The following is a 16,117-nucleotide window of genomic DNA, read 5'->3' as shown; positions in this document are numbered from 1 at the left end:
TTGCTCAGTAGGCTATTGGCATTTTTGGTTTGGGGAGCTTCCCAAATGAGAATCCAAGAGACAAGACAGGGAACAGGCAATTTTCTAAGAGCAAAAGTGGGGAAAGGGAGAGAGACTAAAAGCCAAAAAGAGAGCTGCTTTTCCAAGTATAGGGCTGGACACAGAGCTGGACTGACTTCAGCACATTTTTCTCTGCCTTGGAACTTAAAAATAGTCACAATTTACTGCTCTTGGCTTTAAAAGAGGTTGGCCAGCAGGCTGGGGTGTGTCCTGTCTATCTAAAATTTGGATATGTATCTTTTATGGCAAAAATTTCTCTAGAGAGTATGAATGAAATATATATTTCCCTTTTATTTCTTTCTTCCAAAAGCTTTGTTATGCGAAGCAGACTGCTGAAAGCTCTTATGTTCTCTGTTTTTCAGTGAAATGCTTATCTTCTAACAGCATTGGTTTGATGAATAAACACAGTCTCAATTGACCTTTTGCTCCTAACAATGTTCTCTCATGGTTTTCTATGTAAGTTTTTTTTTCTGGTGTTCATTCTCAGAAACTCCTTTCAGCTTTTCACTGCTTTGTTCCTATCTGCACATTCTATTCCACCCTGCCATATTTAGTCACAGTAGCCAGCCTCTCCCCATTGCTTCGTTTTTACCTTTGCAACAAAGTTTTCCTGTTAGTGATCTAATGTCTCAGGGTGATAGTCTCTAGCTGGGAACTTTTCTTTTGTCCAACAGGAATAGTCTCATTTTGGGGTTTGCAGCTTGTCAACTTTTTCTCAGCAAGGTAAATAAGATCCCAGTGAACATTTTGTGAGCAAGCTAGATCAAGCCTCTCCCCAAGTCTGTCCCATTTCCTGCTTTACCAGGTGTATTAGTCGCAATAACACCACTCTAAAATGAAAATATATTCACAAAATATGTTACAGTTGCTGACACTATAGATTTTCTTTTTAAGGTTGGACACTGTGAATGAGTTACATCATTCACTTGTATAGTGATCCCACTTGTTCACACACTAGGGTAATACTAGGTGGACACATAAAGGGATTTGTTTATGCCCAGGTCATTGGAGTTACTTAGTAAATATTAGGTATTAGATGATTCACTCCCATGGGCAAAAAAAGGAACTGAATACTACAGCCCTAAAAACTAAGATCATAATTAGCCAATACTTCTAACTCTCAAGGTCCGGCAATATACTTGCTTAGCCCTCTGCTGTATAGTGTTGCTTTTAAAAGTGTTCATTTCTTTCAAACTGAGAAAGGAATTTTGAATTTGACCAACTACCAAATCTTTGCACTGATTAAACTAAAATAAACATCATATTTCTTCAATAAAGAAGGATAAACTGCTCCTTATACATAAATTACTTAATATAGTTATGAAATGGCATAGTTCTCTGCAGATGTCTGTTTTACCCTGTAAGTTGCGTTTGAGTTGTAAGTGCCACAGTGCTGTATATATAATTACACTACAGCTGCTGACAGGCATAAAAGTGAATGAGATGTTGCATTTAAATGGGTACATTTCCTGTATAATATTTAAGAAAATAAACAATAAGATGTGAAAGTTTTTTTTTTTATTTGCTAGCAGACTGATGCAATTTCTGGTTTGCATGAAGCGCTGGCTAAATTTAATTATTGCTTTGATACAAGGTCATGGCATGAGTCTTCACAGAGTGTTTTGGAGTGTATATTTGCAGCAAAACAGTGGTGGTATAACTTTCTTTTTAATTTTTTTCCTTAATGGTACGGTTCAAAATTGTACTAATGCAGATCCTTCATAAAGAGCCAATGGCCTAATTTTTAAATCATTTTTAAATCAGTAAAATGGAGGGAGATAGGTGTAAAAACTCTTCTCAGGTTTCTAGCCAAATTTGGAATAAGTTCAGTGACTTCAGGTTCCTTAGACATAAAAATAGTACTTAAATGGAAGTTAAGTGCCTAACTTCTAAAAACCCAATTTAAATTGGCCCTGCTTCAGCAGCCTCAAAATTTGTTGGGTACCTGAACTCATTCATTTAGGACAGGGGGTGCTGAATCTGCAGCCTCTAGGCCAAATCCAGTTGACAGAGCCATGGCATCCAGTCCACAAGTCTCTCCACAGATTCAAAAAACAGGCAGCGGGAAAGCAGTGGCAACTGATATTGCCACCCCTCCCTTGCTGCCATATTCCCAAGCCCCATGCAGCTGAGTTGGAGCTGGATCATGCCTTCACCACCTTGTGGCCAGACCAGAGCTGGGCCACGCTGTCTAGGTGGCTAGGTTATGGCCAAGCAACACCCTCTCTTTCCACATGGCCAGATCAAAGCTGGGCTGTCCCCACTTCCCACCATGGGGCTGGTTTGTTGCCAGGCCAACTGCTCTTCTCCCACACAGCTGGTTTGGGCCAGGCTGTACCCTGCCCCCCTCTGTGCATCTGGATCAGGCCCCACTGTGCCTGCCCGAAGCACCAGATCAGGCCCACCAGCAGAATCTGGCCTGTGGATGGACTGGGCATCACCCATCCAGCCTCTAGGGCAAAATGGTTGAGCACCATTGATTTTGGATACTCAGCACCATGCAGGAATTTGAGGATGCAGCCCTGATTCTCCAGAAATGCCCAGTATATGACAATCGCAATTGTATTGTGTCTTTCTAAGATTTACAAGTAAAATGCAGCTTGAATTAACAACGGCATTGAGCTGCATTACTTTTGAATAAAAACCCTTAAAAAGGTGCTTCTCCTCCCTTTTCCATCCTGCATGCTTCTGGTTTTTGAGAAATGAACTGCATACTGGAAAATATGAAGAGAAAAGGCTACAGGTGGAAGAAGTAACCTCATCACACTTACCCCCAAACTGATCTTCAGGTATTCTTCCAGCTTTCTGTCACTGCAGTGCTAGCTTCTAAGGCCTTCATGCTCTCCATTTAGAGTGAATGACTGCTTAGTTGCTGCTTGCTACTGCTGAGCCCCAAAACAGCACACCCGGAGGTAAAGGCACTTATTCTCCAAACCCTGCCTCCCAGCAGAGCTGCGCCAGTTCTCTTGCTCCCGTGTTGTATTTCTTTCCTTTCTTCTAGTTAATATGCCCCCCCCTAAAATGTTGTAGTACATAGAAGGAAGAAAATATAACATCAATGATCCATGTAACTATCACAACTAATAAACTCATGTTTTTGAGGAATACCACTCATACTATCAGTAGCAATTGCTAAAATTAAGGGTGCAAAACAGTTTCTATTGTAAATGTATTTTCACTGACTACAGCATTCTGACTATTCATCTTGTGGGCTAAAATATTCTGTTTATGAGCACTACCCAGAGTTCATTTTTTAATTTATTTTGGGGCAGTGAAAAAGTGCTTTTCTCAAAAGAAACAAGAAGCGAGGAGGAAAAGGAATGCAATCAGAGCTATTTTTTTTTAACAGACAATGTAAAATTTGGCTGAACTTTGAAAACTGACATGCAGATAATCAGGGCAAGGAGTAATGGACAGCTGGACAGGGAATGGGAGTTTCCAAGGGGATTGCTTGAAAAATGTGCAGTAGAAAATGTTACGTTGTAGCTTGGGTACTACACATGTGTATTTGCACAACTTAGGAAGTGCCTATTTCTAAGACACAGTTCAGCTCTTCAGTAGGGATGACTGATGCCCTGTCACACCCTTTATTCCCCCCAAAGTTCGTGTGTGTGTGCGTGCGTGCGTACGTGTGTGTGTGTGTGTGTGTGTGTAAATATGATCATATGATCTCATAATTAGTTTACATGTCTTAGGCTTTGTAATCCTAAAATGGGCTGCTGTACCTAGAAAAAAATTAAAACTGTAACCAGACACATCAAATTTCAGCTCACTTTCTCCAGTGTAATTGTTTATACATTAACTTTTCAACAGCCAAGTTACCCAAAATTGTCACAATGCTGGAGAGGATAAGGCACCTCAATTTTTGTATTCCCCAATGTTTTTTCAGCTGTGCAGGCTTATTGTTTCATGAATGTTTTACCTTGTGGTTAATACTGGTAAATCCTGACCTTGATAGGCATTGAATCAACATTTTTTTTGTGGAATTGGGAAGCGAAACAAGTTATGCAGAAACACAACGTGCAGTGTGTGGTTTTTCATTCTGACTATAATAACCGTAACTTGAAAGACTCCCCCACAAGCACTAACTGCAAGCTTTAACAAGCTCCTAATAAAGTGTTTAATTAAAAAAGAAGAAATTGCATCACCTCATTTAAAAAAATATACCCAGGATGTCTTTTTCAGTTTCAGCTTATAATAGCAATAACAATCTGAGCTGAGGACATTTCCTGAGGCTTAATGGCCTGTGGCTCTGCTTCAGGTGATCATCATCTCCCAGCAGTCATTAATCCCCTAGATATGCCCTACACCTCAGTCGTTATTATTTAAATGCATTTCTTCTGAAAATACAGTATTTCTGTATTTAATGGATCTTCCAGGAATAGGTATGATCTTATTAAAACTGGGGGTTTTAGTCAAAGAAACATTAACTATGACAAGAAGAAAAAACGGTTTCTGTGATAAATCTTTCCATGACTGCACCATGTCAATCACCAAGATATATTTGTTACCAATTCTCCCACCTACTATGAATGCAAGAAAACATGAGTTTCAGCTAATTATTTGTAGGTCTACACCCACCATGGGGATCTGTAAGCTTTATGTCTGAATACCTCACAAACAATGCCAAGTTTATTGTTGAAACACCATGTAAGAAAAATAAATTTATTGCCATTTCCCAGCTGGGGTACTGAGCAATTTAGTGACTTGCTTTGAGTTTCACAAGAAGCCTGTGACAACGTGAAGAATACAACCCAAATTTCATGAATTCTTCATACTCAAGGTCTCAAACACCATCTTGTAGCTAAGGGATCCACTGGAAAAATCCCTTCCAATTGCTCTAGCATCAGTGCAATGCCCGTATTATGAGCAATAAGACCAACATTTTAGCCATTTTAATAACATTTAAGCTATTCAGCGGTCTGTAGATCCTCCTTCATTGTAAAAAGAGTCTGAGTAATGACCAAATAGAAATCTTGAGATATTACCTAGTGATGATTATAGTACTTAATGGCTGGAGAGTGTTCTATATTGCAGCAGTACTTGGGACCTAAACACTTGTATGCCAAGCACTGAAGATAAAGCTTATGCTTGTCCCAGAGTGCAATCAGATTTAAGGCACTAAGGGCCTGAACCTATTCCCATTGATATCAGTAAGATATTTCCAGTTCCAAAAAAGTGGACACCTGTTGTGGGGATACCTCACTCCCAACTCACAGCCCCTGGCCCCTCAGTGCCCTCCTACAGCCCCCCCGCAACCCTGCTGCTGCCCCTCACTCCTGACCCACAGACCCCTTACCCTGCCAGTGACCCTCACTCCCAAACTGCAGTTCCCTGCCCCACCAGGCCATGCTGCTGCCCCTAACTCCTGACCGGCACCTCTCCATTCCTGCTGGTGCCTCTCACTCCCACCCCACAGCTCTTTGGTGCTGCCAGTACCCCACACTCCCAACCCACAAGCTCCCCCTGCCCCTCCTGTGCCCTCACTCTGAACCCACAGCCCCACTGGTGCCCCTCACTCCCAACGAGCAGCCCACTGCTCCCCGCCAGCCCTGCTGGAGAGGACCCCAACTGCCCCTATCCCTAGCAGGCTGGAGTGTGCTGGCTCTGATTCATGTGGGCAGCAGTGAAGCAATTCCAGCACCAGTATAGGTGGAAAGGAAGACGGGGGGAGGTCTCTGTGGCACCTCCTGGCCTGGGCTGGGGCTCCTGTACTGCACGAGGCAGCCTGGCCACATACCCCCCCACCTTCCCCTGGGCAGCATCTCCTGGCTGCTTTGCCCCATGCAAGCATGGGCACCAGCCCCTGTGCTGCCACGTGTTCCCCATTGCCATCAAAGGGCCCCCTGCCCCTTCCCCTGTTGGAAGGGCAGGCAGTTTCCCCTCTGGTCCCCCTCCACTGCCACAGTCCCAGACCCAGCAGTCACTACCCCCGAGTGCCACCAGGCACCCACCTGGTCTCTCACACCCTTGCCCTAGACACACACATACCCCCCACACCCCATACACTTACCTGCATCCAGCTGCTGGGGCTGGTCCCACCCCCCTGCCTGGCTCCATACCAGCCACATGATGCCCCTGCTTTCAGTCACCCTCCCCCTGCTCCCACCAGTGGAGCAGAGGAAAATCCAAGACATTTGTTCAGATTTCAAAAAAACCAACCAAACGGAGATTGGAGGACCCAAAAAAAGGATACATGTCCAGAAAACCCCGGATGTATAGTAACCCTAAATAAGAGCTTTGCCTTTGTCTTGAGTGAATACAGAATCCGCTTCTTATTATTCTGTAAACATTATTTGTATTTATTACAAATGTGGTGCAATTTTGTATGTGGGTAAAAGGAAAAGAGTGAATGAGGGAGAGCACTTGGTTTATAGATGTCGTCAACATAATGTTAGAACTGTGTGAATAACTGATATTTTTGTTTGTTGTTGAGCTGAGAAAATTTTTTTTTAAAGTCTTGGGTTGATGTGCAATTATTCTTTGTTTGCTTTCTTGTGAGCCTAAATTAATTTTAGTTAAAACAAAACATTCACTTGTCATTTAATTTTGGGGTGTTTAACCATTAATTATTATTAAATGCTGTTATTGAAAGTTGGCAATTTTCTAAATAAAAATATTGTTCCAAAATTAAAAATTGAAATATTGTATTTAGAAAATAGAGAAAAATTTTGAACTTTCCTATATTTGTTTTTTCTCCCTTTGTTTTGTTTTGGCCAAACAATTGGCTGAATTCAACCTGAATTCAAAAAGAGTTTTGGTTTCCCCTGCCAAGATGCAGGTAAATCTGCCATACTGAACCATATGAGCCTCAGCAAATGGCTTCTTGTGCCTCTAGCTCACTTGCAGCTACCTTGGGGATTTCTGCAATACACTTCTGTTTGCAATACCCTGAGACCATTTACCAGTGCCACACATCCATTTTGTGCCCAGTCTGCAGTGCAACTGGTACTGTTATTGAAGTATTCTCTTATTCCTAGAAACTGAATCCTCTAAAACTGCCTTGAGCAGGAATGTGAGGAAGGTTACATTGCTGATGCCCAGTTGTAATTTGACTACCTTTCACCAAGAATAAATTGTTGCAGATATAAATATAAGCTATCAAAATTCTATCTTTCAAAAAACAGTTGTCATAATTCAACAGTATGTCTGGTGTATTGTAGAGGTTTATCTTGAGAGTTCTTCATTTTATCTATTTACTACAAGTGCTATATATTTATTTATTGAGTTTAAAAAGTTATATATTTTTTTCATGATGTGCTTTATATTGTAGGTTTTATTTTCTCTCTGCATTGTGTTCTGGGGAGTGCAAATTATGAAGAAGCTGACCTCAAGCACAGCTAAGCAGCTTTAAAAGAGCAAATGCAACAGCACTCTAATTATGGAAAGAGCACTTGGAATATGCTTTGAAGTTCCTTGGAAGAAGTTAACTGCTGCTTACAGTAAAACAATGATTTTTCATAAGCTAGGTAGGGTTCATGATTTTTAAATGAAGTTTTAAAAGATGCATTAAAAGGACCATATACCATATGTTTTTATTTGATTTTTAATATATAATTTCCCCCAAATTTAAATGAAAGTTTCTTTTATTTTCTTCCCATGCTTTCACAGCATATTTTTTCACATTCAAGGGATCACAACACTCTTTTAAAAAGCCTGTAAAATAATAGCCTTTTATAATCACTTTATTAGTATGTAACCATATGTAAAAAGTATTCTTCAATAGAAGTAATTAAAATCATATCTGTTACTACCTGGTATAAAGTATCTGCCTGTCTCACCATAGAGGCCAAATCTGAAATTATGTGAATATAAATTTTTCCATAATGCGTAAATTATAGTAGAATCTCAATGGCATGCCCAATTGTATGTTCATAACATATAGCTACATAGGGATGAATAGTTGAGACAGGAAATAATTAAAAACAGCATGATAAAATAACTCAAACTAGTATGAGCTGAAATGTCTTCAATAAAACTGGCTGATATATGTGGTGTATAACTTGGGCTTGCAACTTGAATTAAACTGCTTAGGAAATATACCTGTGTGTGCCAATGATTTTAAGGACTGACTGTGCTGACACTTAGCATGGTCCCATTGACTAAAATTGTTCATGTGACAAAGTGCTTCCAGGATCCGGCCCTTCATTTCTAGTAGTCACTTGACAAAGTGATCCCAGGAGAGATGCATCTACTGGGAGGTGATGTGGAGAGAGTGTCAGTTGATATAGGAAAATTGAATAAAAATGGAGAAAGGGAGTCTCCAAACAGCAGGACTGGCAAAAATACTGGAGTTAGGTTGTTTTTCTTTCCTCACAGTCTTCCAACTTTTCCTTGGTTTCAAGATTTAAAAAATGCTTAAAAATCATGTAGCTAAAAACTTTAAACTGCTTTGCATCCTTCAAACTAGTAATAGTATTTGGATAAAAATATCATTATCTTGTAAATACTTTTCTATATAGTTTATAGTTTATTTTCTCTATGATTTATTAACAGAAATCACAGATATGGGTTCTTACCCTACTTTTAGCTACCCTGAATTTTCGTATTTGGAACCAAAACTTGAACACAGTATTGCCATGCCTAACACCAGTGCCTTCCATGGTTAGGAAGATAAATAATATTAATTTGATTTTCAGTTGTGCTGATTATATGGTACTGCTCTAAACTGACTGGCTCTTGTACCAGAGGCAGCCTAACTGCATTTGAACAATTAATTAGGAAGAGGGTGGGCTAATTGGCCCTGTCACTCAGTGTACAGCTCAGGGCACAGGAAACTTCTATTTCAGGAGGCAGCCCATACAGAGTAGTGCAGCATGTTTAAGAGTACTGCTGCCAGGCATATTTGCAACCTAGACATGGCCTAGCTGTAACCTGTGTCAAAATATACAAACTTGGATGTTTCAGGTTAACCACTGAAATTCATGCTTAGGAACTTAAATAAAACTGGCTTGATTTTTCATTTGTGCTGAATAGCGGATCAGTTGTGTGTAAAAGACAACCTTGAAGCCCTGGAGTTTGAAAACAATGGCCGTACTGCTTGCACTTATCTCTTAGGGCTGTGCTCTAAACATAAGATACTTTTTACTGGGAAAACGGATGTTAGTGTGACTATTGATAGGCCTGAGATGAAAATCTAGATCAGAACTTGCTTAAAGCATGCAGAGGTTGGATCCATGGATTTGATTCAGGCCCTTCTGCAATTTGTATAATTAAAAAGGATACTTCTGTCTCCTGGAAATGTTAGATTCATTTAAATTAAAAATATTTGTGTGTGACTCTCGGGTCATAGGTATCATCATAGGTATGGTTACAATTCTAATGCCTTACTAGAATCGTATTTTCCTATCCTACTGTGTGAAAACCTGATTGAGTGGTTAAAACAGGCAGGTGTTATAAGGGTGAAGTTGCACGCTACACTTAGACCACATTAAATCTGTGGAATGTTAAACAGTGTTAAAGCTAGAATGTGCTATGAGCCATTCCATGTTAAGGGTTAACACAGTTGCTTGTCTGCACAGCTCTGAATGAGGGAGGTTACAAAACACTCAGGGGCATGGCTATGAGCCAAGACACCTGTACTCTATCCCTGCTTGGGATGGGAGCAACTAGGACAGGGAACAGTGCGTTGTCAGATGCTGGAGGACTACAGATTTCTCTTTTAGATCTCCATGGAACAGACTGAAGTTACCCTAACATAAGCATGGCCCAGAGTTAAACCTCACCTGAAATGGCAGAATTTTGGATGGGATTATTTATTGCAGTTAGCTCTTAACTTGAAAGTGTTTAAAACTTGAAAGATTTTACATTCATTTTAAACAAGCACATTCAGGCTCGTTAACTAGTGCTACGTGTTCATTAAGCATCTTAAAGATTATCATTGATCAGTGTTAACTAGCTAGTGTTAAGGGAACTTCTGAGGATTTCACTGACAGAAAAAGACCAATTTGGAGTCATCCAGCATCCCAGGATGCATAATTCCCAGCCTTTCTCACTTTTCTACTCCAAGGCCTGACTGACAGGCCTCCCTGGAACCTATTTTGGCCTCCCCCAGCCTCAAGCCAAAGGGGCTGGCTGCACTGGGGGCTTAGGTAGGGGCTTCCAGGGCCAAGCCTTCTCCCATCACCCACAATTTATTGAAACAAGTGAGGGCCTAGAGCAGTGGTTCCCAGCCTTGGGGTCACAACCCCATTTGGGTTGCAACAATAAAAATGGGGTCACAAAGACGCTTGACAATGTAGACCAATTACGATGCATGCATTCCCTATTTATAAATAAGCAACAGTTAAAATTATTTTAAATGTTTTCAATGAAAAATATAAAGACCATAAACATTGTAATGCCATGTTTACGACTTGTTGATCGTGTCTGCATCATTTTTGGGGTCTCAAAAACTTCCAATGTTTAAGTGGAGTCACACTGAGGAAAAGGTTGGGAAGCCCTTTTTTCCTCTCTCTCTTATTTAACTTCAATCAAAAAAAAATGATTTTAAATAACTAACTTTTACATAAAAACCCTCATGACCCATGCCCGTGTTTTTTCACCTCCTGGCACGTTGCTTCCCCTGCCACCAGAGCAGGTGTTCAGATTCGGACACCCCCCTGCCCACACACACACGCACTCACAGCCCTGTACTGGCAAGTCTGAACAGTGCGCATTAGAGTGGGTATTAACACCTAATGTGCCCCTGATCATTAGCGTGTGATAACCTTAATACCAACTAATATTCCATGCAATTAGCACTTGCAAACTAGAACATGTAGTTCTACCCTTTGAGAGGTTCAGGGAGCACTTAGTATGAGTTAACAAACATTAATGGGTAGACACTCATGTTTTAAGGACGCTTAGTGTGGTTGAAGTGTAACATGTAAATTCACCCTTAGAATTCATAGATTCATAGATTGTTAGGGGCTGGAAGGGACCATGGAAGATTATCGGGTCCAGCCCCCCTGCACTAGGCAGGAAAGACAACTGGGGTCAGGTGATCCCAGCAAGGTGAGTCTTCTCCAAGGTGCCAGATGTTCATCAACCACAAGGGCTACTTCATAGATTTCATAGACATTAGGGCTAGAAGGGACCTTGGAAGATCATCGAGGTCAGCCATTTCTTTAGGGCCTGGCTCCTCATATTTGAACACCTTGTTATTTAGCTGTAAAAAGTGGTGGGGCTGGCTGCACATACTGCAGAAATACTTCTTTGATGGCCCCCAGTACCCAACAGATTTTAGCACAGGAGAAAATCTAAGCCAAAATATGTTATATTACCTATGGGTTCTCTGTGGTTTGGCATGTTCTGTTCCCAGGAATTCCTGGAACAAAAAAAAGTACCTTCATGCTTTAGCATTTTGAATTTCTGTAGAAGAAGCAGGTGTACAAATACTGAAAATAAAGTGCAGATGCATAGCACCGATATAAAGCAAAAATAAGACGCCCTGTATATTGGAGCAGCACTTCTTTATTAACGTCGAGGCCAATGGAAACCTTGGCTCAAGCCTTTGTCATTTTTGCCCCACCTATGGAAAACAGCAGAAATATGTGGAAACTTTGACTAAGTCTGATCTGTTGAGTGTCGTTGTGTTTATGGTTTGGCACTGAAAAATGATACAAAATGAATCCTCTTTTTTTCTCCTGCTTGCTATATTTTTAATACTTCCTCCTGTATTCCTTATTTTCTTCCCATCTCTCTCTCTCTCTCTCGCTCTCTCTGTATGCATTTCTGTAAAACATACTGGTCTTGCTTCTTTTTGTTTGTTCTACCCCCTCTTCTCCCTCCTTGTGTGGAGATATCCTTTCATATCCACAGGTAAGATATATGTTACATATGTGAACCAAGTATAACATTATGAAGACGAGTAACTACCTTCATATTTAATGAGTCAATAAAAAACAAGCTGTATGCTGTTTGTATAGTGTTCTTGTGGAAGTTACATACATTAATTTCATCTGATCATCTCAGTATTACAGTACAGTAACTTCTTTTTTGTCTTTCCTGTCCTGTCTCTAATTATTTTCTCTTATTTATATGTATTTATTTATTTGTCTTTACTACCTTGTTCTGGCTGTCACTGTCACAAATTGTGTCTATGGTTTAAGATATACTACTGCATACCTCACTAGTAATGTGCTGATTTAGCACAGATTACTATCAATCAGACCTGACTAAAAGAAAAAAGAAGATTGTGGAACATTTTGAATGCCATGGAATTTGTGATGTTAGTGCTACTTAGATTTTTCCATCATCCTTGAATGTAAGCACTTTATCAGCACTTAAATTGCAATCACAACAGTGTGTGCCAGAAGTGGAAAATACTATGAGGTACAATACATAGTTCCAAGAACTTTCTATTTGCTTATTGTATGCAATCATGTCTGTCTCTGGTGTCTGTCCTGCCTTGAGAAATAGGCTAGTATTTGGAGATTCTGGAATTACTCCTTTAATACAAGTAGTAGGTCATGATAATTTTGTTTCAGAAAGCCCTGCATTTTCTATCCACTCATGACTGATCAAGGTGTAACATATTTCCCCACCATCTGAGTTTAGGAGTATAGATTGGTGATAGAAGATTTAATATATCCACCCCCTTACCCTGCATTTCTGACCAATTTAAAGTGGACATGTTTTATTATTTATTATCCTAGCAATATTCCCAGGATACAACTGCAGAATATTTTTCAAACTGGGAATAGTTTTCAGAATGTCCAAGATCCAAGTGGGCCTGCTATAGTGATCAATGTCTAACCCACTATGCATCATACTAGCTATGCCACCGTTGCCCATTTGGGTATATAGCACCAGTGGCAAAATGAATTCTCCCTCAGACCTTCCACACAAGGGTTAAAATGCATCCCCCTGTTTCTTGTGAAGACAGCCAGCATGAGTCCTGGGGGCAGTCATCCCACTTAAACCCTTTTTTAGCTAATGAAGTAACACAAATGCTTTGTTTTGGCCCTTTCCTGAAGATGAATTTCTCCAAGGAGAATAAAAATGACATCCTGAAACCCTTTCTAGGAATACATCAAGAAGGGAAGAGGGTTCCTTGAAGCCACCATTGTCTTTTAATACTTGTGGAAGGATAGTCAACAGTCTATGGTATTGTTGGCAGAATGATTTTTCAGTAATTTTTTTCACAGATTTTCTTGAAAGAAATCTCTGTAATTGTCCATGTGTAAATTATTAGTTAATAGGTAAGGTGCCAGTAGATGGAACTCAAAATTGCTGCCTGTATCTGACAGAAGCCCTAACAGGGGCATGGAGCCAGTCCAGGTCCAGGAAGGTATAAAAGGAGACTCCCTGAGCATCCAGAGAGTGAGCAAACAGGCAAAGCAAGCAAGGAAGTTTGCAAACAGTTCACTAGGAACAAATGGAGGAAGGGGAAGATGATGAGGACCCAAGCACAGGACACCTGCTTGGGGAAGGTAAGTGAGACAAGTCTGCCTGTGTGATGGCTTGATGAGTGTTTGTGTGTTGGGCTGTGTGTTTAGGTGCCTTATCTGAGCTGCTGGGAGTGATTGTTGCCTGTGTCTGAAAAGAGCCCTAACAAGGGGGTGGAGCCAGTCTAGGCCCAGGAGGGCATAAAAGAAGCTCCCCCCAAAATGAGCAGGGGCAAACAAGGTAGTTTGGAAGCAGTTCACAGGTCAGTTTGCTGCCCCCTCTTTGAAGGGGAGCCTTTAAGGTAAGTTCTATTTTTAATTAAGAGTAACTAAGTGACATATATTTAGTGTAATTAGCTAAAACTCAGCAGTTAAGCCCCTTGTTTAACTGGAGTCCAGAGTAAGGGGGAGTTTGCTAGGGACTTTGCCCAGAAACTCTCTCTTACCTTCCTTCACTGTAAGCTTGGTGAGATGAAGGGTGTTAGCAGGAAAAAGGGAACCTTTCAGGACCAAGGAGCAGTGAACAGGCCAGTTTACAGGGGAGTATGCCCCTTGAGCAGTGAACAGGCAAAAGCCTGGGATAGTGCAGGCAGGATGGGGGATTTACACCCCTCCCTAATCAAAGGTCCTTCCAAGTCCTGGTCATGCTCCCCCTCAGTTTAGCAGTGTGGATGGGAAGGGAGGACTGCTCTAGTGCCCCCTGGCCTCTAGCCTGAGCCACTCCAGGCATGTGCCTGAATTTCCTCAATCCTGAGAGAATGTCTGTGTATTTGCAAGCTGGTTCAACCTAGGCAGATTCAATTAAGGCTCAATTGAATCAATTAAGGCTCAGGCCTTTTGAATGTCTGTCCCTAGCCCCTGTGACAAGATGGCTGTCTCTGTGGATGCAGAGAGAGCAGTGGATGTTATATACCTTGACTTTCGCAAGGCTTTTGATAGTCTCCCACAACATTCTTGCAAGCAAGCTAAGGAAGTTCATGTTGCCTAAATTGACTGTAAGGTGGATAGAAAACTGGCTGGGTCATCAGGTTCAGAAGGTAGTAATCAATGGCTCAATGTCTAGTTGGCAGCTGGTATCAACCAGTGTCCCTGGGGTCTGTCCTGTGGCTGTTTTTTTTCAATATCTTCATCAATGCTCAGGAAGATGGGATGGAATGCACCCTTAGTAAGTGTGCAGATGACACCAAACTGGGGGCAGTATTATTAGGGCTAGGATTCAGAGAGACCTGGGCAGATTGGAGGATTGGATCAAAAGGAATCTCACGGGCCACATCCAGATGAGCACATCTGTGTAGTATGTAGCACCATGGACACGTCTGCAGTGCTACATACTACATGTTCAGTTGTTCTCCACACTGCAAGGGAGCAGCACATAGGGTTTTTTGACCCCCAGATATCCAGGGGGCAAAAAAACCTGCAGAAAAAAGTGGAATGGCAGCAGTATGCATTGCCCGAGACCAGAGCCTGGCCAGCCAGAGCCACACATCACTGTCGGCCAGGCTCTGTGCAGCAGAAACACCACTGCTGCAGCCCCAGGAGCCCCCCCAGGACCCCTGGTAAGGCTGCTGGGGTCAGCCTAGTGCTGGCCCCAGCCTCCCCTGCCCCACCTGAGGTAACTTGCTGTGCACTAGAGAGCATTTGGTACAGGTGTTTCCCAGGGACAACTAGTGACAGCACAAGGTGCACTGCTGCTAGTTGTCGTCAGGGAACCAAACCCACACACGTCTAGATGTGGCTATGAAATTCAGTAAGGGCAAGTTCAAAGTCTTGCACTTAGGATGGAGCAATCCCATGCACCAGTACAGGCCGGGGACTGACTGGCTAAGCAGCAGGTCTGCTGAAAAGGACCTGGGGCTTACATGTAAGCTGAATGTGATCCAACAGTGTGCCCTTCTTGCAAAGAAGGCTAACAGCATGATGGGCTGCATTAGTACAGAGCGTTACCAGTAGATTGAAGGAAATGATTCTTTCCCTCTATTCAGCAGTAGTGAGGCCGCTGAATAGAGGGAAAGAGTGGAGTACCATGTCCAGTTTTGGACCCCTTGCTACAGAAAGGATGTGGACAAGTTGGAGAGAGTCCAATGGAATGCAACAAAAATTGGGGATAAGGCACGTGACATACAGGAGAGGCTGAAGGAACTAGGCTTATTTAGTCTAGAGAAGAGAAGACTGAGGCAAGATTTAATAGCAGCTTTCAGCTACTGGAAGAGTGGTTCCAAAGATGATGGACATAGACTGTTCTTAATGGTGGCACATGACAGAACAAGGAGCAACCATCCCAAGTTGCAGCAAGGGAAGTTTAGGTTAATATTAGGAAAAACTTTCTCACAAGGAGGATAGTAAAGCATTGGTACACGTTACCCAGAGAGGTTGTGGGATCTTCATCCTTGGAGGTTTTTAATACCTGGCTTGACAAAGCCTTGGTTGGGATGATCTAGTTGGGGATGGTTCTGCTTTGAGCAGGGGGTTGAACTAGCTGACTTTCTGAGATCCCTTCCAACCCTCATTTTCGTAGATTCTATGATTCTGTGATTATGCAGTGCAATTCTGGGTATTGCAGAGCCACTAAAATTTGAACACTAAAAATGGCTTTTCTGCAGCTCTTTCTAGTAACTTTTAATATGTTTCTCTGAGGATTTACCAACTTTTCAAGAAGTGACTGTATGAGTGTGTGTGGTAGAATTTGA

The 16,117-nt window shown here is 41.6% G+C and overlaps 1 protein-coding gene across 2 annotated transcripts in view; it reads left to right on the top strand.

The window, feature by feature from the left end:
• Positions 1-8,102, top strand: part of AGMO (alkylglycerol monooxygenase) — a 406,549-nt gene extending 398,447 nt beyond the window's left edge. For both annotated transcript variants that reach the window (XM_019508506.1, XM_019508507.1), the window contains exon 13: positions 7,334-8,102. In XM_019508506.1, the coding sequence (XP_019364051.1) occupies positions 7,334-7,414 (81 nt within the window). In that variant the 3' untranslated portion in view covers positions 7,415-8,102. The remainder of the gene's footprint in view (positions 1-7,333) is intronic.
• Positions 8,103-16,117: the final 8,015 nt, after the last annotated feature.

Source organism: Gavialis gangeticus, unplaced genomic scaffold (genome assembly GCF_001723915.1).
Source record: "Gavialis gangeticus isolate Ggan-Ray unplaced genomic scaffold, GavGan_comp1, whole genome shotgun sequence".
NCBI lineage: Eukaryota > Metazoa > Chordata > Crocodylia > Gavialidae > Gavialis > Gavialis gangeticus.
The sequence above is the reverse complement of the archived record's forward strand: the minus strand, read 5'-3'. Positions and strand labels throughout refer to the sequence as shown.